Below are 22,056 nucleotides of genomic sequence, written 5' to 3'. Positions count from 1 at the left end.
TCCCCATCCCCTCCCCCGCCCAAATCGATCCCCCACCTCTTCTTCCTCCCACTTGTTGCTCTTGCAGACAAAAGCTTCCCTTCCCCTCGCGCGAAACGAAATAAACCCCCCAAAAACCAGGTGATGCTGTCGCCCCGAGCAACTCGGGACCCCGCAACTCCTCCCCGAGTGTCCCTCGAACAGAAACGAACGCAAATGAAAATAAAAATTAAAGGAAAAAGCGGCGGGCCAGCGGATTTTCGGCCTTGCCCCCCCGGCCCCCCAGCCAGGTGCGTACTCACTTCGCGGCCCAGGTACAAGCCACCCTCAACAATAGAGGCGCGTTGTTTTTTTCCCTCTGTGCCAAGCGCAAGGCTGGAGCCAATTTAGATATGCTATAAATTAAGAGGTTACCATGGTTACCGCGCCGCCATTGGCCGCATCCCGGGTGACGCTGCCCTCGGCGTCACCAAATCTGAATAAGGATGCGCGAATTACTAAGGCGGGGGACAAAGCTGGCGATGGGGACAGCATGAGAGTGGCGGCGCGGCGGCGGCGGAGCACAGCGAGGCACCGGGGCTGCCGGCTGCTCGGGGGGGTTCATGCAGGACCCCTCCCGCTGCCGCAGAGCCCAGCAGCAGCAGCAGCAGCGCGGCCGCCGCTCCGCCGCCTCCCGGGCCGCTCCGCCCGCACCCGCCGAGCCCCGTTCCGGGGGCTGCTCGGTGCCGTTGTTGTTGTTGTTGTTCTTTCTCGGGGGTGGTTTGGATTATTCTTGGGGGGGGCATCGTTTTTTCCCTGCCGTCGTCGAGGCTCCGGAGAGAAGAGGGGGAAGAACTTGACAGCAGTCCCGCTGCCCTCCCCTGAATTTTTTGTTGTTCCTTCTTCTGTATTTTGTTAGTTTTTGGTTTATTTCGTTCGGGTGTTATTTTATTTTGGTTTTTTTTTTTTCATTTTATTTTTATTCTCCTTTATTTTAATTTATTTTATTTCTTTTCATTGAATTTCATTTAATTTCAATTTTTTCCTGCCTTTTTTTTTCTATTTTATTTTATTTTTCCATTCTTTTCCCCCGCTTTTTTTTTGTTTGTTTTTTGTGGGTTTTTTTGTTGGTTTTTTTTTTTTTTTTTTTTTTTTTTTGAGGGGGGGATTTTTTTTTTTGGTTTTTTTTTTGTTTTTTTTTTTTTTTTCTTGGGTTTTTTTGGTTTTTATTCCTTTTTTGCCGCCGCCGTGTGCCGGCGCGGGGCTGGCTTCTCCTTTCGAGCGTCTCCATCCCCCGGCGGAGGTTATGATGGTGCATTGTGCGGGCTGCGAGAGGCCCATTTTGGACCGCTTCCTGCTGAACGTCTTGGACAGGGCATGGCACATCAAATGCGTCCAGTGCTGCGAGTGCAAGTGCAACCTCACCGAGAAATGCTTCTCCAGGGAAGGGAAACTCTACTGCAAAAATGACTTCTTCAGGTGAGTCCTCACCCCCAGCCCAGCGGAGGGAGAGGAGTTTTGGGGAGCTCATGGGGGTCCCCTCCTGTCCGTGTGTCCGGGGAGCCCCGGGGGGACCCGGCGGCCGCTGCTGCAGCCCGAGGAGGGGGCGGCGAGGCTGCGCCCCCTCCGCATCTCCCCACAGCTTTCCCCGCATCTCCGCCGCTGCCCCCGCCCGTCCCGCGGCTTGGGGTGGCACCGGGCACCGGCCTGGCACTGGGGTGGCACCGGGCACCGGCCCGGCACTGGGGTGGCACCGGGCACCAACCCGGCACTGGGGTGGCACCGGGCACCGGCCCGGCACTGGGGTGGCACCGGGCACCGGCCCGGCACTGGGGTGGCACCGGGCACCGGCCCGGCACTGGGGTGGCACCGGGCACCAACCCGGCACTGGGGTGGCACCGGGAACCGGTCCGGCACTGGGGTGACACCGGGCACCGGCCCGGCACTGGGGTGACACCAGGCACCGGCCTGGCACTGGGGTGGCACCGGGCACCGGTCTGGCACTGGGGTGGCACCGGGCACCGGCCCGGCACTGGGGTGACACCGGGCACCGGTCTGGCACTGGGGTGGCACCGGGCACCGGCCTGGCACCCCCAGCTCCCCCGGCCCCGCAGGCCCCGCTGGAAGCGGTGCCCGAATCCCCCCTCCCTGGGACCCCGCACCTTAAACGCCCCTAATGAGCGCGATAAGGCCGGGAGGGGATTCGGGGCCGGCGAGGCAAAGGGGGGGCCGTGACTTATGGCTCCTAATGCTGGCACTGCATCACCGTCACGGCCGGCAGCGACACGGGCACCGCGGCCCGAGGGGGACAGGGGACCCTGCGTGGGCACCCCGGGCCTGGCAGCCCCCGGGGACAGCCCCTGCTGTCCGTTCTGCGGGCGGAATTTTTGTTTCTGTGAGGGTTTTTGTTTGTTTTGGAGGTTGGTTTTATTCTTTTCCTTGTTTGTTTTTTTCTTTTTTTCTCGTAGCATTATGTTTTTTGTTTGTTGGGTTGGTTTGGGGGGCTTTGTTGGAATTTTTTTGTTGTTGTTTTATTTTGTTGTGGGTTTTATGTTTTGTCCTTGTTGCTTTTTATTATTGTATTTTTTTTTGGTGGGGGTTTGCGTTCTGTTTTGTGGGGTTTGTGGCAGGTTTTGGTTGTTTGGTTTTGTCTCTTTTTTTTTCCTTTTTTTTTTTTTTTTTTTTTTCCTTGGGAGATTCCTAGTCGATTCAGATTCCCTGGAATTATTTGTTTTCTTTTATTTTTTTTATTTTTGTAAAATCACCTGGGAAAAAAACCCAAAAAACCCAAAAAAAACAAAATCACACCTAAACCCAGACCCGCTGTGGGAAGGAAAGGAAAACCGGAGATTTACAAAGCACTCTTCCCGACCTGAAAAAACTCCCTCTCGGCTTGGGGAGCGGATGGGGGATTTGGGACCACGGGACGCTTTGGGGAGCGCAGCTCCCTCCTCCGCCGCCCGTTGTTCTGATCCCCGCACCCGCCGCTCCTTTTCCCGTCTCTCCGGCCGCGATCAGCCCCATTTTCGGCGATTTTCAGGCCGGAGCCCCGGGAAGCACCGGCTGGAACGAAACCCTGCCCTGCAAAGTGCGGGGGGACCCCCGGCCGCTCTCCCCTCCCACGCATCCCCTCTGGGGCCAAACCCGTGCGAGGATGTTGGTGCGTGTCCCCCGCGCCTGGGGACACCCCAAAGCCGCGCTGTGCCCGCAGCCCGGCCCCAGGGCTGGCGGGGATGAAGGCTCTCCTCATCCTCGCCCCGCAGCTGCGGTTCGCCCGTTCCCCCAAATCTTCCGTGGGGACAATGGAGGAGATTCCCCCGGTGCTGGAGGAGCGGGGTTTGGGGAGGGCGGATCGGTGCAGAGCGCACACACAGCCCCCGCCGCAGCCCGTCCTGCCCGCGGCTCCAGCTCCTCTCGCTTCTCTCCCTTCCCAGGAGGTTTGGTACCAAATGCGCCGGCTGCTCCCAAGGGATCTCTCCCAGCGACCTCGTCCGCAAAGCCCGGAATAAAGTGTTCCACCTGAACTGTTTCACCTGCATGGTGTGCAACAAGCAGCTCTCCACGGGCGAGGAGCTCTATATCATCGACGAGAACAAATTTGTTTGCAAAGAGGATTATTTGAACTCTCCCAGTTTGAAGGAAGGCAGCCTCAACTCAGGTACGAGCGGCTCAGCCCGCCCAGCGCTCCGTTCTCGCCGCCGGGCAGGAGGTTTGGATGTGTGGGGTGAGGGGTCGGCCCGACCCCCGGTAACCCCGGCCCCGGTAACCCCGGTACCGGCGGGAGGGGCAGCGCCGAGAGCGCCGGGCACAAGCCCCGAGCTGCCCGCACCTCCCGGTGGAGGCGCCCCCCGGCCCGGCAGGATGTTCGGATCGGGCTCTCTACATTTGTGGGGTGAGGGGCTGCACCCCGCAGCCCATCGGGGAGGGAGCGATGCGGGGTGAAAGGCTCGGAGCGGGTGGAAGCCTCGGTGACGCCCCCGTGGGACGCGGACACGCGTGGGGTGCGCTCCCCGCCCCAGCCGCGGCTCTGCCGATCCAGCGGGGCTGCGGGGCGGGGGGAGCCGCGATCCCCCCCCCGAGGGCTGCCCCGGGAGCCCCCCACTCCCTCCCTCCCTCCCTCCCCGGAGCCCCCCTGAGAACGTGCCCGCTCCCCCCGCGCCGCGGGCCTGATGCTTCGCCTCCTTTCACCCAGAGGCAAAGCTCCCATTTGACTTCCTTGGAAGCTGTCTCTGCGTCAGGAGAGCAGGGCCAGGCCCCCTCCTGCTGTCCCAGCCATGCCGGGCGCCCCTGCTCACCCCCTTCCGTGGGCTCTCTCTCCGTCCAGCACCCGGGGCCGGATCCTGCCACGCCAGTCAGTGGGGCCGCTGCTGTGAGCGAGGCGAGTAGAGCTTGGCCTTGGGGGGTGCTGGCTGAGGGTCCCGGGGGGAACACAGGGCCTGGGGGCGGGGGGCTGAGCCAGGCTGGACACAGAGACCGGGGGGCTCCCCGAACCCCCACAGGGCCCGGCTGCGTTTTTCCCGGCGCGGGGACAGAGGGGGAGCGCGGCGGGCAGCGCGGGCACGGGGGGCACCCCCTGCCCAGCTCCCCCCACAGGGCTGGAGCGGTGCCCGCTGGTGTTGGCGGGCGATGCTTTAGGGGGGCAGAGGCCGTCTGCACCCCTTGTGCTCTCCAGCACCCCCCAACCCCTCTCCGGGCAAGCAGAGGGGGACAGGAGAGGGGGGTCAATGTCTCCCCGAAGTCATCCACCCCCCCCTTTCCTCTCTGGGTCTCCTTTACAGTGTCCTCATGTACAGACAGGAGTTTGTCCCCGGATCTCCAGGACCCCATGCAGGACGACACCAAGGAAACGGACAACTCGACCTCGTCGGACAAGGAGACCACCAACAACGAGAACGAGGAGCAGAACTCGGGCACCAAGCGGAGGGGGCCCCGCACCACCATTAAAGCCAAGCAGCTGGAGACCCTCAAAGCCGCCTTCGCCGCCACCCCCAAACCCACCCGCCACATCCGGGAGCAGCTGGCCCAGGAGACCGGCCTCAACATGAGAGTGATCCAGGTGGGACAGACAGACCGACGGGCGGGGGTCCCGGGGGGGGCACAGGGGGTCCCGGGGGGAGCCCGGACGGTTCCGGAGTGAGAACGGGCCAACCCCGTTTGTGACAGTGGGAACGGGCCAACCCCGTTTGTCCCTTCCAGCACCACCTCAAACCCGCCCTGTAGCCCCCCCACGCTCTCGTGGGTGAGCGGGGATCCCCCAGCCGTGGGAAGGGATGGAACACGACGTGTTTCATTCCCGAAACGCGGGGCCGAACAGGATCCCCGGCGTGCCGGGAGATGGATGCTCCAGCCTTGCATCCCCCGCGCTCTGCAGGCAGCCGGCACTTCCTCACCGCGCTGCCCCCGTGAAGAAAATCCCTGCGGAAATGTAGGGATTAATGGGCTTTAATAGAGGCATTAATAGGGGAGGACTCTCCGGCTTTGGCGGCAGCGGAGCTGCGATTCCCGGCTCCCGGCGGAGCGGAGCGCGAGTCCCGCAGGAGCGCGCTGTGCCCGTCCCCCCGCGCTGCCCCATCCCCGGGGGAGCCCGACAATAATCCCGGCGCCCCACCAGGCTGCTGAGGCGAGCGGTTCCGGAGGAGCAATGCCCGTGGAGAGGCGGCCACATCTCCCCTTTCCCTTTTATTCCCATCCTCACCGCGGGCTGCTCTGAATCCCTGCCTGCTGCCGCCGGTGCTCATGCCCCTGCTCCCGCTTTCTGCCTGCTCCTGCCATAATCCAGATCCCCTTTTTCCTTCCCACGTTTCCTCCCTTCTTTCCCTTATCCACGGGGAAAATTTCCCCCTCCTGCCTTTTCCAGCTGCAGGGGCAGAGAGGCTGAGGGTGTGCAGCTGCGGGAAGGAGGGGCAGGGTTTTAAATAACCTGGTTATTAGCGGTGTCCCCATGTACTTTTTGAGCAGCAGCAGGAAAGGGGGTCGGTGTTGATTAAAAAAAAAATAATAAAAATAGATGTTGGAAAAGCCGTGTGGGTGCAAGATGGTGACCCAGAGGGGTCCCTGCTCGCCCAGGTGTGGTTCCAGAACCGTCGGTCCAAGGAGCGGCGGATGAAGCAGCTGAGCGCGCTGGGCGCCCGCCGGCACGCGTTCTTCCGCAGCCCCCGCAGGATGCGGCCCCTCGGCGGCCGCCTCGACGAGTCCGAGATGCTCGGCTCCACGCCCTACACCTACTACGGAGGTGAGGGACCGTCCCTGCCCTGTCCCCTCCTGTCCTTTGTTCCTCCCATCCCCTTCTCCGCCGCTCTCCCCTTTCACACGCGTGCCCGGCCCCACGCACCCCACGCCCCCCCGGCATTGCGGGGCCCCTCTCCCGCGAACAAAGCCCCAGCTGCGGGGCTTTTGTCCCCCTTTCAGGCCGCATTTGCTGCAATTACCTCGCGGGCCCGCAGCATATGGAGGGTCAGTGCGGGCCGGCCGCCCCCGCTGCCCCGGCGGCCCCGCAGAGCCCCCCCAAAATCTGCGCTTTCAAAGCCTCCCATCTGACCCGCGGCTTTCCAGGCACCCCTTGTTGCCCTGCAGTTAGTGTCCAGATCCCTTCCAAGCTGCTTAAACACATATATTAATTCCACATTATATGTATTTTTAAATACACATATATTAATTCCACATTATATGTATTTTTAAATGTATTTTTCCTAATATATATATATATATTAATGTATTTTTCCTATTATATGTATATATTAATGTATTTTTTCCTATTATATATATATTAATGTATTTTTTCTATTATATATAATTTCCCCAAGATACATATATATTTTCCCATTATATACATTTTCCCCGCTTTATATTTATTTTTGCTCACTCTGTTTATATCTAGATTTTCCCCATTCCTTTTTTATATACATATATATAAATATATGCACATTATTTTTTTTTCTCCCATATTAATTAAGCACTAAACTGAGCCCATTTTCTCGGCCCTTTCACCTCTCCCAGCCCGAATTCGCTGCTCTTCCGCACCCCAAAGAAAGGGTAAACGAGAGGATGGGCAAAGAGAGGATGATGGGCAGTGCAGCTCTTAGGATGGGCTCATTCCTCCCAGGTTGGATTTAAATCCCAGCCGTCCTTGGGGTTCCGGTTTGGGAGCCAGCAGAGCGTTTTGGAGGGGACAGCACGGGTTTGGGGCGCAGAGGGATTTCGGGCGACCAAATCCATCCCTTTTCCCCCTCCCCTCAGATTACCAAGGTGACTACTACGGGCCGGGAGGCAACTATGACTTTTTCCCCCACGGGCCGCCCTCCCAAGCCCAGTCCCCGGCCGACTCCAGCTACCTTCAGAACTCAGGACCCGGCTCCACACCCCTGGGACCCTTGGAGCCCCCCCTAAGCGGACACCACTCCTCAGAAAACCAAAGGTACACGGATATGATCTCGCACCCCGACACCCCCAGCCCCGAGCCGGGCATGACGGGCTCGCTGCACCCCATTCCTGGCGAGGTCTTCAGCGGGGGGCCCAGCCCGCCCTTCTCCATGTCCAGCAATAGCGGCTACAGCGGGGCTCTGTCGCACCCCAACCCGGAGCTCAGCGAGGCGGCGGTGTGGTAGGCCCGGCCCGGGCACGCGTGTGCGTGTGCGCAGGGGGAAAAGCCCCCCTGGTCCCCCCAGCCCACGCGTGTCCCCTCCTCGCCCCCAGCAGGGGCTCCCCCGCCGATGCCCGAGCGCATCGCGGCACCTCCGCCCGCCCTCCCCATCCCGCACCCCGGGAGCTTGGGGCCACCCCGCTACCTCCCCCCTGCCGGCAGCTGCCCCCCGAGGCTTTCTGGGGGGCGGTGAGGGGTGCCCAGCCCTGCAGAGCCCGCCGGAGCCGGCCCAGCGCCGCTCGGACCAAAGCTGAACTCGCCTGGACACGGGTCCCGCACCGGGGAGGGGCTGCGGCGGGGCTGCCCCTGCTCATTAGCGTCCTTTTTAATTATCCCCCGCCACAGGAAAGGGGGGGAATGGGGAATAGCAGGAATAACCCCCCCGTGGCCCCTCCCTGGCCTCGTTTTTATCGTTCCCGTTTCACCCCCGAGGGGAAGGTGGGTTTGGAGCCGGATTTTGGAGCGGTGGGGACGATGGGGCTGAGCGGGGCCAGGCCCCGGTGGCTGGCTGAGATTGGGCTCCCACGTGGTGGAACAGACACCAGAAACAGGAAAAAACAGAACAACAACAAAATAAAACCCCAAACAAAACAATAAACCCCCGAACTAAACCAAGCCAAGCACAGCAGCAGAAATTTCACCCGAGCCTCGACGCCGAGTCCCGCCCCAACGATTCCCAGAGGCTCCGCCAATTTAAGGATGTATTATAGTTTTTGCTTCTAGTTTCTTTATTTTGTATAAAGGAGAAACAAATAAAGTATGTTTTTGTGTTTACTGATTATTTATTGTACTTTAGTCATCGGAGGCTCCGAATTTTTTCTATTTTGAAGGCAGGGAGGGGATGGCGCCGGGGAGGGGGGTGAGAGCATAGAGAGAGGGGGGGAATAAAAGGAAGGAGAATGGAAAAGGAAAGGAAAAAAAAAAAAGTTGTTTTCTGAAAGCGTCGTGGGTTTCCTGTCCCCGCTGCCTCTTGCGGAGGCTGTTAGTGTGAATGGCTCTTGTTGTTCGATGTGAATAAAAAACCTTTTAGTTACCTACTGTTCGGTCACCTGGTCCCTTTCATTTTACTTTATTTGGATTTGTTTTAACACAAGCCCGTGAGGAACGCTGGCCGGGCTCCCCCAGCGCTGCCCTGGGTGAGGGATGTGCACCTGCACAAGGTGATGCTGCTGCATCCCCATCCCTGCCCAGTTCCCCCCAGTCCCACAGCTCCCCGGCACTGGGAAGGGACACATTACCCAGCTCAGACAGCACAATGCACAATTTCCTTCTCCTGGGGGGCACCCAAAACCCTCCCAGAGCAGCCCCAATGGGGAACACCCCAAGCTGGGGTTCAGCAGTGCCAGCAGCAGCTTTTGCCCCATTTTCCCTGTGGGATCTCCTCCCCAGCACCACAGCTCTCTCCCCTTCCCTCCTGCTTTCTATCCCTCGAGATATAAAAATAAAAAGTCCCAGGCAGGCTGCAGCTCTGAACTAATATTTAAAATGCAAAATCATGGCAGAGTTTTTCACCCCCCCCCTTCCCACCAGCCCCCCCTGCTCCTTGTCTTGCAGTAAAACGATATAAACAGAATAAATTACCTTCCCTTGCTGGCTTACCAGAGTCCCTCTCTCCTGACCTGAATTTTAAGTCCTGGCTCGGTTGTAGCAGGGAGCAGCGATGATTTATGGAAAGCCAGCCACAGCTCTGCATATTTTCTCTGTTCAGCCAAGTGCTGGAATTTATCCTTCCTGTGCCATTACTGGCGTTAATAACGGGGTGGCCAAGGAGCCACACTGAGCCCCCTCAGCCAGGAGCTGGGGCCAGCACAGACATTGGGGTTCCCTCACCCCCCATCCCCAGGAAAAACACCTCCTCCCTTTTCCCGAACGGGGAAACTGAGGCAGGAGCACAGCTGGCTGCTCCAGCACTCCCAGGCTGTCAGTGTTAGCAGGCAAGGGGGAATTTCATAAGGGCAGGGTGGGTGATGTGTTGGTAAATAACCCACTCACAGCATCATTTTGAGGAGTATAAAATGGTGAATCGCTGGATGAACACTAGATATTATTACTATTATTATTATTATTATTTTATTATTAATTCAGAATTCAAGGCACAGAGCTGAGGGCTGTTTTTAGGCTGCTGGGACACACCATCTGTGAGACCTGGACAGAAGAGGCTGCAGGAGGGATGGGGATGATGCTCCAAGCTCCCAGAGGATGGGACTCAGCAGGAGCAGCCATGCGAGCAGGGAAGATCCCAAGGAACAATCCCTGGCACAGAGCACCTCGGCAGCTCCGAGCTGGGTGCAGGAGCCCAGCCCGGGGTCCCCCTCACCCCAGAGGTGACAGGAAGGCAGCACACTCAGGATTCCTGCCTGTCCCCAGCTGCAGAGGGACACAGCTCACCCTTGAGGGTGTCCCAGGCACATCCAAAGCCCCCAGCCGGCACCCAGGTGAAGGCAAGGAGGGGGAAATCTCCTTGCTGGGTCACCCCAAACCCTCCAGCCTGCCCGTGCCACCCTCAGCAATGACCCCTCTGTGCTGAGGAATCACCATGGGGAGCTCCTGACTGCCCTGACTCCCCCTCAAACAGAATAATGGGAATAAATTCCTTTTAAAAGCTATTCCATTTTGTTTTTCTTTTCTTTTCCTGACCTTCTTGCCTTTTTTTTTTTTTTTTTTTTTTTTTTTTTTTTTTTTTTTTGGGAAGGGGGAAGGTCTGCAGAAGGTGGAAAGTAATCAGGTTTTGGACCCGGGATAAAAAATAGCCCGAGTAGGTTGGGCTGACTCCCTATAATTAATAGTGTGCCTCGTAATAGGATTCTCCAACCTCCGGTGCTCCCTGGAAACACCTTTTTACATAAGGTATTGCTCACGATGGAGTGGCAGAGCTGTGATTTATGGGGGTTTGGCCTCCACCGAGCACCTGGGAAGGTGCAGGGCAAGGGGCTGAGGCAGGGAGGGGTTTCAGGTCAGGACGTGTGGGGAGATGTGGGTGAGCTGCTCCTGGGGCTGGCACCCTTCTGCTGCAAAGGGAGGAGGATGAGAGGGGCTGGGGGCAGAAAAATGCTTCTCTCCCTGCCCAAAGCACAGGGCACAGGCTTAGCAGGGGGACCGCACCAGCAAATCAGCAAAATCACCCGGAATGGGAGGAAGGAAAGGGGAGAAAAGCTGGGAGGACACGAAAAGAACCCCAGGAGGCGCCACAGCAAAGGGCTAAAGGCAAACACAACGCTACAGAGAGAATCCCTTTCTCTCTTTCCTGGGGGAAAGGGAGAACGGGAAAAAGAGTGGGATGGGGGAAAAAGGGGATCTTAGGGGCTCTAGGATGGGGTACATCCCCTCCGCATGTCAGAGCGCCTCGGAGCCCGCGGGTGTTGAACCCGGCCGGGGATTCCCGCGGATAAACCACCCTAACAAGAGCGCCGTTCCCGCCTGGCCACGGCCAACGTGGCAGGAACGGGAGAGGATTGTAATAATTAATAATCATTACAATAATAATGCATAAAGACAGTAGCACAGTAATTAGTCAGAGAGGGAGCGTTTGCTAATTGAGGAGGGGAGCTGCAGCCTGGGGAGGGAGGAGAGAGGGACACAGGGGAATACCTGGCACGTCCCAGGGGAAAAATGGGATGTGTGGGGGGCTCCAGTCTCCCCTCAGCACAGGCACCACCCCCGTGCCTCAGTTTCCCCCTCCCTGCATGGGCGCTGCGTGCTGTAAAAAGCTGCGTGAGGAGCCCCGCGTTGCCAAGCTTTATTTCTGTTCTTCGGGAAGGAAAGCGAGCCGGGCGTGCCAGGCGGGCTCTGCCCGGGGTCAGTGCAGCCCCAGCTGGCTCTGCAGGGCCCGCAGCCGGCCCGTGTGGATGTTGCTGCCGCCGCACACCACGAGCAGCACGGGGCGCAGCGGGCTCGGCAGCCGCCCCTCGCTCTGCAGCCGCTGCAGCCGCCCCGAGTACAGCACGGCCAGGGGGGCTCCGCACGCCGGCTCCACCAGCGCCCGCTCCTCGTCTGCGGGGACACAGCGGGGACATGCGGCACACGGCGAGGGACAGCTCGGCCGGCACACGGCGGCCCCAGTGCCTGGCGGTGTCCCTGTCACCCTGAGCCCGGCAGTGACCCTGTCACCCCAACCCCAGTGGTGTCCCTGTCACCCTGACCCCAGGTCCGGCGGTGTCCCTGTCACCCTGAGCCCGGCAGTGACCCTGTCACCCCAACCCCAGCAGTGACCCTGTCACCCTGACCTCAGCAGCCCAGCAGTGCCCCTGTCACCCCAAGCCCAGTGTCTCCAGGGTCTGGCGGTGTCCCTGTCACCCCAACCCCAGCGCCCGGTGATGTCCCCGTCACCCTGACCCCAGAGCCCCCAGTGATGTCCCCGTCACCCTGACCCCAGCATCCCGCAGTGTCCCTGTCACCCTCACCCCAGCACCCCCAGAGCCCGGCAGTGTCCCTGTCACCCTGACCCCAGGCTCCGGCCTAGTCCCTGTCACCCCAATCCCAGGCTCCGGCCTAGTCCCTGTCACCCTGATCCCAGCAACCCCCAGGCTCCGGCGGTGTCCCTGTCACTCCCTACCCCGGCGATGTCCCTGTCACCCTCACCCCAGTGCCCAGAGGTGTCCTTGTCACCCTGACCCCGGCTGTATCCCTGTCACCCCGAATCCAGCACCCCCAGGCTCTGGCGGTGTCCCTTGTCACCCTGACCCCAGCAGTGTCCCTGTCACCCTGCCCCTGGCGCTGTCCCTGTCACCCTGCCCCCGGCGCTGTCCCTGTCACCCTGACCCCAGCAGTGTCCCTGTCACCCTCACCCCAGCGGTGTCCCTTGTCACCCTGCCCCCGGCGCTGTCCCTGTCACCCTGACCCCAGCGGTGTCCCCTGTCACCCTGACCCCAGCACTGTCCCTGTCACCCTGCCCCCGGCGCTGTCCCTGTCACCCTCACCCCAGCAGTGTCCCTGTCACCCGGCTCACCCAGGAACTGCTGCACAGCCCTCACGGCCTCCTCGTCCCGCACCACCTGCGAGATCACCTGGCACTCCCGGGCACATTCCAGCGCCCGCGCCGCCACCGTCTTGGCTCCCAGGCAGGTGGCCACGCTGGGACACGGGGACGATGCGGTCAGGGCGAGGACGCCACCGAGCCCTGCCAGCTCCCTGCACGCCCGGCTGCTCACCTGGTGATGTCGGGCAGGGTGACGAGCCGGCCGGCCTTGAGCGCCTCGTGGAAGCTGTGAGCGCCCAGCGTCTCGGCGGCGATGACGGGGACATCCTGCCAGCCCACCTGCTGCAGGCCGGCCACCACCCCGGCCAGCAGCCCCCCGCCACCCACCGCCACCACGATGGCGCCTGGCTTGTCCTCCAGAGAGTCCTTCAGCTCCCGGACCAGGCTGGCGTGACCCTCCCTGCAGGGGCAGGGACGGGAGGATCCAGCCCGGGGGCTCCCCTGGCTCCCGGGATGGGGGCAGGAGCTGGGGATGCAGCCTGGGGGCTTCCAAAGGATGGGGACAGGGACAGGAGCCGGGGATGCAGCCTGGGGGCTCCCAGGGATGGGGGCAGGAGCTGAGGATGCAGCCTGGGGGCTCTGCTGGATCCCGGGGATGGGGACAGGAGCTGAGGATGCAGCCTGGGGGCTCTGCTGGATCCCGGGGATGGGGACAGGAGCTGAGGATGCAGCCTGGGGGCTCCCCAGGGATGGGGACAGGGACAGGAGCTGGGGATGCAGCCTGGGGGCTCCCCTGGATCCCGGGGACAGGGACAGGAGCTGGGGATGCAGCCTGGGGGCTCCCCTGGATCCCGGGGATGGGGACAGGAGCTGGGGATGCAGCCTGGGGGCTCCCCTGGGTCCTGGGATGGGGACACGAGCTGGGGATGCAGCCTGGGGGCTCCCCAGGGATGGGGACAGGGACAGGAGCTGGGGATGCAGCCTGGGGGCTCCCCTGGATCCCGGGGACAGGGACAGGAGCTGGGGATGCAGCCTGGGGGCTCCCCTGGATCCCGGGGATGGGGACAGGAGCTGGGGATGCAGCCTGGGGGCTCCCAGGGATGGGGACAGGAGCTGAGGATGCAGCCCGGGGGCTCCCCAGGGATGGGGACAGGAGCTGAGCCCTGGCAGCACTCACCACACCAAGGGGTGGTCGAAGGGGGGGATGATGACCCAGCCCTCTGTCTTAGCCAGCTCCTGGGCTCTGCTGTTGGCATCATCCCACACCTGGTGAGGGCAAGGGGGGCTCAGCTGGGCTCCACAGAGCCCTCAGAACCCCGGGTGGGTCCCTTGTCCCTGCAGGGCTGGGGGACACCAGAACGGGTGAGGGCTCCCAGGGTGACCTTGCTGTGCTGCAGGGGATGCGGGAAGGTGACATTTTGGGGTGGGGCTTGCACCAATGAGCAGCTGAGGTCAGGCTCAGCCCTCTCTGGACCCCCCTAAACCCCAGTTTTGGGGGTACCTTGCCGTAGACCTCGACGGTGGCGCCCAGCTCCTGCAGCTTGTGCACGGCGGTGGGGCCGCTGCTGCTGGGCACCACCACGGTGATGGGCACCGCCAGCTCCCGCGCTGCCAACGCCGCCGCCAGCCCCGCGTTCCCTCCTGCCCAAAGGGAGGCGGCTCAGCCGCGGCTCGGCCCCCCCGCACATCCCCACGTCCCCCAGGGGCATCCCCGGCTCGGGGCGGCGCTACCTGAGGAGCAGACGAAGTGGCGGCAGCCCTTCCTGGCAGCCTGAAAGGAGGAGAGAACAGGGGAGGGGGCGGCTGTGTGCCCGCACTGTGCCCCCCGCCAGGGCAGCAGCACCCCCCGTGCCCACACTCACGGCCTGGCACAGGTGCCCGATGCCCCGGATCTTGAAGGATCCCGAGGGCTGGACGTTCTCCATCTTCATGAAGACCTTGGTGCCCGCGGCCTTGGAGAGGGACAGGCTCTCCAGGACGGGTGTAACGATGTGGAAGGGCTTCTGGGGCTTCTGGCCCTCGGCCGGCTGGGCTGCCATGGCCTGGCAGGGGATGTCCTGCCAGGGACAGGCGGTGGAGTCACCAGCTGCTCCGATAAGGGCTGTCCCCAGTGTCCCCTCCCATCTCTAGGATGCAGCAGCTCTCCCTGGAGGATCCCAGCACAGGCTGTGCCACCCCCTCCTGCACCCTGGCGGTGTCCCCAGCCCCGGTGTCCCCAGGTGCACAGCTTGGCCTGTCCCCAGGCTGGGGTTACCTGCTGTCCCGGGAGATGTCCCTGCTTGTCCTCACCCACACACAGAGGGACAGGTGACGTCTGAGGGGCCGTGCCGGTGTCCCCAGGTGGCCGTGCTCAGTCAGCCAGGGGGCAGGGCCCGGACATTGCCCCGGCCGCTCGCTGTTTGCTCAGCCCTGGGCGGGTTTTACAGCCGGTGACCCGCGGGGACAAACACGTGTGGCCCTGCCAGCTCTCACATGCCCTGGGACGGGATGTGGGCTCCCAGGAGATGGGGGAAGAGGAGAGGCAGCTCACAGATAAGTTTGGGGGCCCTCAAGGGTTTGCACTGGGTATTATCTGGTCCACACAAAAACCATGTACCAGCAGATTTTAGGATTTTTGCCGTGGTGTAGCCAGGGCAGCCTGCACACCTCAAACCCCCAGCCAAAACAGCTCTCATTGCCTCCAAACAGCCATCACAGCCCTCTGCTCACCCTGCCAAGCCCCACCCCATGGCAGCTGTTCAATCCTCTCCCAAGTTCCCATCTCCAGCTGGGGGAGACCCCCGGGATGAGCCCCCCATCCAGCTGGCCATGTGGGCACGCCATGGGCAAAGATCCCTTGGGGAGGGGCTGTCCCGAGTGACCCAGGCAGGGCTGGCCCAGACCCAAGGCCCAGCAGCCCCCAGGGAGAGCAGGCAGAGCCCCCTCCCTCCCTCTGGGACCCCTCCTTGTCACCCAGCCCTGGTAAAAGTCCTACCTCTGCTCGGAGGGGCTGCTTCTGTGCACAGCAGGCAGGGAGGAGGAGGAGGAGGAGGAGGAGGGTGGGATCTGGAGGAAGGGCCAGCCTGGCCCGCAGCCCCGCAGCCGCAGGAGGCTCCTCTGTTGTTCTTGGCAAGCTGGAGCAGCCTGGAAGCAGAGGGCACAAGGAGTCCTGAGGGAGGGACACTGAACTGGCACCAACACAGGCCAAACTGGGAGCACTGGGAGCCCCACAGTGTGCCAGCTCTGCCCCAGTGCCAGGGACACTGAACTGGCACCAACACAGGCCAGACTGGGAGCACTGGGAGCCCCACACTGTGCCCAGCTCTGCACACAGCAGTGAAAACACAATATGGGATTTCAGTGCCCTGACCCAAACTGGGCTGCAAACTCCCCAGAGCAGCAGTGCTGGCAGGCAGAGAGCAGGGACAGAGCTCTGGGGCTGCCCTGCTCCTCATGGGGCTGAGCTTTGGGGCCAACAGGACATCCCTGGGCTCCTGAGAGCAGCACAGAGCACAGCTCTGCCCCTCTGCAGAGCCACGCTGCGTTTGGGACACAGGGGCCTGCAAAGGAGGGCAATGAGGGCGATTTCCCGAATGAGGGCACGGGGGGGACACAGCTCCAGCTCCTCTGGGGCCTTTGGAGTGACCCCCTCATCTCATGCAGGCACTCCCATGAGGGTGGGACAGCAGCAGGAGCCTGTCCCAGCTCACAGGGGTGAGGCTGGAGACCCCCTTGGGAGGACACCCCACATGCCAGCTCGGCGCCGGGTGCTCCAGGGTCCCTTTGAACCCCATACCCACCTCCCTGTGCCTGTCCTGCTCCCCTTGGCTCCATCCCTGCCATGAGGAGGGCAGGCCAGGCTGTCACCTGCTCACTTCCCTTGGCCATCGTCCCTGGCTGACGCTGTGGCAGCAGCTGGGATAGTTTTTAACAAGTTGTTGTTTGTTTTTCCATGTTTAAGGAAACAAAAAAAAGGGAATTAGCAACACTGTGGCATTTCCAGCACGGCCTGTTCCTGTTTGCAGCTCAAGAAGGAACCTCCCCATATGTCTGGGGAAACTGAGGCACAGGGAGCCCAAAAGCAGCCCCCCCACCATGGGGACACAGGCTTACCTGCAATCTGTCCCAGCACAGCAGGGCACAGACACACACCTTCCCCAGGGCACCCATGCCAGTTTTTGGGGTGCCAGCACCCCAACAGCCCAGAGCTGCTCCCTCCCACCCCCCTGCAGCCCCCAGGGCCCCCAGCCCCGGTGGGAACCCGGTGCCTTCAAAGCTCTGCCGAGGCACAGCTCATTAATCCCCCAGTAATGACCTCGTTATTCCTAACGAGCCAGAGCGGATCAAGGGAGCTGCCTAAGAGGATTTTGCAGCTTTTGGGGACGGGGCACACAGGTGCCAGAGGAGAGGAACACAAAAGGCAGGATGAGGATGGTCTGCCACTCCTGGGGGGTGAGACTGGGGCTCCCCCATCCCACAGCAGAGACATCTGCACCCCAAAAGTCTCCCTGGGCACAGGCCCTCCCACCAGCAGAGGAGATCACCCTGTTAATGGGGAGGGGGCAAGACCCCTGAGTGAGCCCAGCCCTAACAAAGCCACCAGAGAGCCTCAGCAGAGGGCAAAGCACAGCCACCAGCACAGAGCACTTTATTATTTACCACAGCCAAACCAGCTCACCGCCCTCCTGTCCACGCTGGGGGCGAGCCCCAGCCTCCCAGAGGATGCCCCTTTTCCAGGGAGAGCCCCCCCAAACCAGGCATCAGCACCCAGGGAAGAGCCTGGAGAGCCCCACAGCAGGGAGGGGACACGCTGGGCTTGTGCAGCACAGCCAGGACCCCCAGAGGCAGAAAGAACAGGGGGGGACCCTGTTACACAGAGCTGAGACCCCCCCATAGGACAGATGGACAGACAGGACCAGCGCCTGCTCAGTCCCAGTGGACCTTGACTGGGGGGAAGGTCCAGAGGTCGGGGTGGCCCATGTGGAGCAGGGAGCTGCACGGGGACGTGCTCCAGCGGAAGGGTGGCACGTCATCCCAGGCGGGGCCGCTGACTGCCACCAGCCCGAAGGTGGGCACCATGCCCGAGGAGGTGACCTGCAGAGGGGACACGGAGCAGGGCAGCGAGTCAGCACTGGGCACAGGCTGCACAGGAGGAGCAGGGCAGCGAGTCAGCACTGGGCACAGGCTGCACAGCCCCAGAGGAGCCCCTGTGGGGTGGGCAGGGCTGCCTGGCGGGCACACCTTCATGTCGATGCCGCCGTGGCAGCGCTGGCGCAGGGCGGGGAAGGGGTAGGTGCCGTTGGCAGGGTTGAGGTCGGAGCGGGCGGAGATGGCGTTCTCGGCGTTCTGGGGCGGGTCACAGCCCCTGCACCGCGACAGGGGGTCCTGCAGGTAGTTGTTGGACCTGCAGAGGGAGGGGACAGAGCCCAGTGAAGCCCATGGACCACAGAAAATTCCTTGGGGAAAGTTCCTCAGGGAATTCCAGGTGTGGGGTGCCCAGCACACACCGCATCAGGCGGATCATGGAGTCCAGGTCGTGGACCTGCGTCTGGTTCCTGCGGAAGATCTGGGCACGAGGGTTCTTGTCATAGGTGAACCAGTCACCGTATTTCCTCACCAGCTCCAGGTTCCCACTGGTGTTGAAGATCTGCTCGAAGTACCTGGGGAGGGGGAGCCCAACAAGCTGGCACCAAGGAGGTGTAAGGTGGGCATTGCTGCCCCTCCTTCCAGGGCAGGCCATGGGGAGGGATGGCACTCACGGCACGTTGTAGCTGGCCCAGTAGCCCTGCTGGTACAGCAGCTTTGTCTGGTCAGCCACCACCACCAGGCCCCTGTGCTGGGAGGAAGAGCACTGGTCAGAGCAGAGGGGGAAAAGTCACTGGGGATAGAGGGGGCATGCTGGGCTGGGGGGAACACACACTGGGGGTCCCCACCCCAGCCAGAGGCGCTGGGCACCCATCACCTCAGTACCAGCACCCCAGAGCATTTAGCCACAGGCAGCCCTTTTGCCCTGTGACCACCCACTGGGCTGGGCAGGCATCACCCCCTGGTTTTCCCAAACCCACAGGGATGGAGAGGAGACAGCAGGGCTCAGGGAGGAATGGAGCCACTCACGGGATCTGCTCCAGCACTGTCAGCACGCCTGGCGGTGGGCTTGCACTGCCCGGTGTGAAGGCATTGTAGTCCACCACCATCCACTGGTTGTTGTACCTGGCACGGAGAGCAAGGAATGCATCCCTCTGGCAGCCTGGGCACCCTCCATCCCATCCCACTGATGCCTTCAGGTTTAGCTTTTCTATGTTTCAGATTCTGTGCTGCTTTAGTGTGTAGTTCTGACCTTCATATCAGGGGATGGTGAACTCTCTTCATAGAGTAGGGAGACAAAACAACTCCTTCTCTATCTAGGGACCAAGGACAAATGATCCAAATCTCAGGCCCAAGAGCATAAACAATGGCAGAATGAAGACAGAAAAACAAGAAGGATGGCACTTCATAACCTAAAGCTGTAAGTGGACAATTAACTCCAAGATGCAAATGGAGCAGAACTTAAAAAAGTGAGCGGTCATGCATTTTGTGACCATTTTGGTTCATCCTGGGTGCAGCCCTGCTTGGGCTCTTGTGCTGCCCAACATGCATCCATTGAGGCTTTTAATAGATCCCTGCTTTATTCTTTACCCCTGCTGTAGATCAGCCTCCCCAAGGCCCCAGCACCCCTCCAGGCCCCATTCCCAGCCCACTCACGTGCCGCTGTTGAAGCGCCGGAACAGCGCGGCCCACTCGGGCCCGCTGCGGGCCAGCCTGTTGGCCACGATGTTCCTCAGCCACTCCAGCACGCTGCCCCGGGGCTCCAGGTACTTCCACAGGGCCGGGTTGTTGTTGCCAATGGTGGTTTCCAGCGTGACCTGCAGGGCAGGGAGCGATGGGGAGGGCAGCAGGGCCGGGGGGAGGTGCAGGAGGAGCAGCCCCACTCACCAACCCGCTGCTGAGGATGTAGAAGTCATCCATGGAGAAGATGGTGCCGGGGTAGGAGGAGAACACCTGGATGCTCCCAGGGATCTGGGATTTGCCTGCAGGGGGGATGCAGAGTGTCAGAGGGGGGCTGTGAGGCGCAGCCCCCCCAGCCCAGCCCACGCACCGCCGGCCGAGGCGCGGAAGGGCAGCGTGTACTTCTTGACGACGCGCAGCATGGCCTGGTAGGAGCTCCAGGTGTCGTGGGCCACCAGCAGGTCCCGCTGGCCTGGCAGCAGCTTCACCAGGGCCGAGCAGGAGCCTGAGCCCAGCACACGCTGCGGGGAGGAGCGGTTCAGGGCAGACTCCAGGTCCTCCAGGTCACCCCCCAGCTGCAGCAGCCTGGGGGGAAGCAAGGCGTAAGATGTCAGGTGAGGGGTGCCCCAGGCCTGGAGCTGAGCTGGCTCAGAGCTCTCTGTCCGTCTGTCCATCTCCACCACGCTCCAGGGCAGGCGCTTGTGCTGGCAGCACCCTGGTAGCATGAGCAGGGAGGAAAGGGGGAGCACTGAGGCAGGGGCTGTGGGGGGAACCCACCACCCAGCCCATGGCATGGGGAAGAGGACAACCTGCCTTAGCTCCAACTTTCCCCTGCAGCCTAAGACAAATCCCCAGAAAAGGTGGACCTGGAGTAGAACTGGCTGCTCCTGGACATGCAGGAACTGTCCCCACAGCACTCCAAACCCCGGGACAACCCTCCCCCACTCTCCCCCAGCTCTGAGAAGGAGCTTACAGGAAGCCAAAGGGTGCCAGGGTGATCCTGCCCCTGGGGAAGTCCAGGCGCCCGTTGTAGCTGTCCTCCAGCCCCTTCAGCTGCAGCAGGGCCAGGCGCACCTGGGGACAGGGGACAGAGCTGGCACTGGCTCCTGTGAGGAGGCAGGCTGAGAGGTTTTGGGGGACAGGCTCCCTCATTGCCCCAGAGGACAGAGCACATCAGTTGGGTCTCAGTGCTGCTGCAGAGGCACAGGGGGGAAGTGTCACTGTCAGCAAGGTCATGACTCAGCACCCATAGCCGAGGGTGACAAAGCCACCTCCTGTGTACCCCAACTGCAGCATGCGAGGCTCTGGCGAGGAGAAAGTCACGAGTCACCTCTCCTCACCCCAGGAAGGAGCATGACCAGGTCCCTGTCATCCCACCTGGAGCTGGGCCAGGACAGCTCACTGCCCTGAGCTGTGCTCTGGGCTAAAGGCCCAGGAGGACCCAGGGGGGCTCCCCTCGTGGGGGCTCCCCATCCTCACCTGGTGCCAGTACTCGGTGTCCTGCCCTTTCTCCATCTGCTCCTCCATCCAGGCCAGGTTGGCCTCCAGGTAGCTGCGCAGCTTCTGGCAGTACTCGCTCTCGTACTTGAAGGGGCCGCAGTAGCCCACCATGGTGTTCATCCAGTGCATGTACATCAGCTGGGGACAGGGCAGGCTGTCACCGCCGGGGACAGCCCGGGAGCCACCAGGACACACATTCCTGGAGGGGTCCCCCTTACCTGCTCGGTGACAGCAGCCTCGGCGAGCCCGGCGGCGTAGGCCTGCAGGCTGTCATTGTACGAGGCGTTGGTGGCCACCTCCAGGAAGGCCCAGCTGCGGGGACACGGCCACGGGGGTCACGGGCACGGCTGGGACGGGGCACCCCACCCACCACGGCTCCCCTGAGGCGACCCCATCCCCGCTCAGCCCCGTCCCGTCCGGTCCGGCCCGGGTCATACCCGACGTGAGGGATGCGGTCATCGAGGCTGGCCCAGGCGACGGCGGCGGGGTGGCGGCCGGGGAGGACGCGCAGCCGCTCGGAGCCGGGCTCCAGCAGCACGGAGACATTGCGGGGCACCGGGGACGGGGCTGCGCCGGCCGGGACGGCGGAGAGCAGCGGGGAGAGGAGCGGGGAAAACAGCGGGGACAGCAGCGGGGACAGCAGCGGGGACAGCAGCGAAGCCAAAAGCAGCGCCCGCGGGGCCGCCATGGCGGGGACACCGAGGGGCGGGGCCAGGGAGGGACCACGCCCCATCAGCACGGGCGCGTGTGAATGGGCGGGGCTTCGTTGTGACCACGCCCCGCTGCGCGCTGTTGCATTGGCAAGGCGGGGCTGGATTGGGGGCGGAGCGTCAGAGTGGCCACGCCCTCATAGGAGTATCAACAGGGTGGCCCGATTTGGGGGCGGGGCGTTGCATTGGCCACGCCCCACAGCTCACCTCTGTATAAACATCTCACAGGGCGGGGCCTGGGGCGGAGCTTCTGGCGTGGCCACGCCCCCAGCCGCTCCGAGGCCGTGGGGACCCCTGTGACTGTCCCACAACGCCCCCGTCCCCCCATGCCACCCACGGCCCCACACTCATACCCACGGTCCCAGCCCCACACTCACAGCCCCGCTCCCATCCCGCCTCTCCCAGCCCCACGCCCTCAGGAGATGCGCGCAGGTTCCTCTCCCCGCCTTCGGGGGACACACATGGACCCCTGGTGTGAGCTGTCCCAGCCCGGCCTGTCCCCGTGCTCGGGGCAGGGGAACACACGGGGCGCTGCTGCTTCCCTCGGGCCCCAGGGCCGCGGCGGCCCCGGTCTTGCGCAATTCCCTCCG

The 22,056-nt window shown here is 62.2% G+C and overlaps 3 protein-coding genes across 4 annotated transcripts; 1 reads left to right on the top strand and 2 right to left on the bottom strand.

The window, feature by feature from the left end:
* Window positions 1–1,188: 1,188 nt before the first annotated feature.
* LHX5 (LIM homeobox 5) lies at window positions 1,189–7,562 on the top strand. The gene is made up of 5 exons (XM_063173104.1): window positions 1,189–1,437; window positions 3,393–3,616; window positions 4,737–5,014; window positions 6,025–6,190; window positions 7,195–7,562. The coding sequence occupies exons 1-5, from the start codon at window positions 1,265–1,267 to the stop codon at window positions 7,560–7,562; spliced, it is 1,209 nt and encodes a 402-aa protein (XP_063029174.1). The 5' UTR covers window positions 1,189–1,264.
* A 2,077-nt stretch (window positions 7,563–9,639) lies between these two features.
* On the bottom strand, window positions 9,640–16,698 carry SDSL (serine dehydratase like). Of its 2 annotated transcripts, none has more exons than XM_063173102.1 (9): window positions 16,292–16,698; window positions 15,487–15,635; window positions 14,375–14,569; window positions 14,244–14,283; window positions 14,014–14,153; window positions 13,690–13,778; window positions 12,745–12,972; window positions 12,543–12,667; window positions 9,640–11,587 (listed from the first exon to the last, which is right to left on the bottom strand). In XM_063173102.1, the coding sequence occupies exons 1-9, from the start codon at window positions 16,377–16,379 to the stop codon at window positions 11,394–11,396; spliced, it is 1,248 nt and encodes a 415-aa protein (XP_063029172.1). In that variant the 5' UTR covers window positions 16,380–16,698; the 3' UTR covers window positions 9,640–11,393. The 2 variants fall into 2 exon arrangements, with proteins under 2 accessions (XP_063029172.1, XP_063029173.1); XM_063173103.1 differs by lacking the exon at window positions 16,292–16,698 and adding an exon at window positions 14,767–14,921 and having other exon boundaries at window positions 15,487–16,270.
* A 424-nt stretch (window positions 16,699–17,122) lies between these two features.
* Window positions 17,123–21,458, bottom strand: PLBD2 (phospholipase B domain containing 2). Its single transcript, XM_063173197.1, has 12 exons — window positions 21,194–21,458; window positions 20,975–21,068; window positions 20,736–20,894; window positions 20,230–20,330; window positions 19,627–19,841; window positions 19,464–19,558; window positions 19,233–19,393; window positions 18,606–18,701; window positions 18,251–18,322; window positions 17,999–18,151; window positions 17,733–17,895; window positions 17,123–17,585 (listed from the first exon to the last, which is right to left on the bottom strand). Exons 1-12 carry the CDS (start codon window positions 21,442–21,444, stop codon window positions 17,418–17,420), a joined length of 1,728 nt encoding a protein of 575 aa, XP_063029267.1. The 5' UTR covers window positions 21,445–21,458; the 3' UTR covers window positions 17,123–17,417.
* Window positions 21,459–22,056: the final 598 nt, after the last annotated feature.

The sequence above is a fragment of the Melospiza melodia genome, chromosome 20, assembly GCF_035770615.1.
Source record: "Melospiza melodia melodia isolate bMelMel2 chromosome 20, bMelMel2.pri, whole genome shotgun sequence".
Taxonomy (NCBI): domain Eukaryota; kingdom Metazoa; phylum Chordata; class Aves; order Passeriformes; family Passerellidae; genus Melospiza; species Melospiza melodia.
Note: the sequence above shows the minus strand (reverse complement) of the source record. Positions and strands in the feature narration are given on the sequence as shown.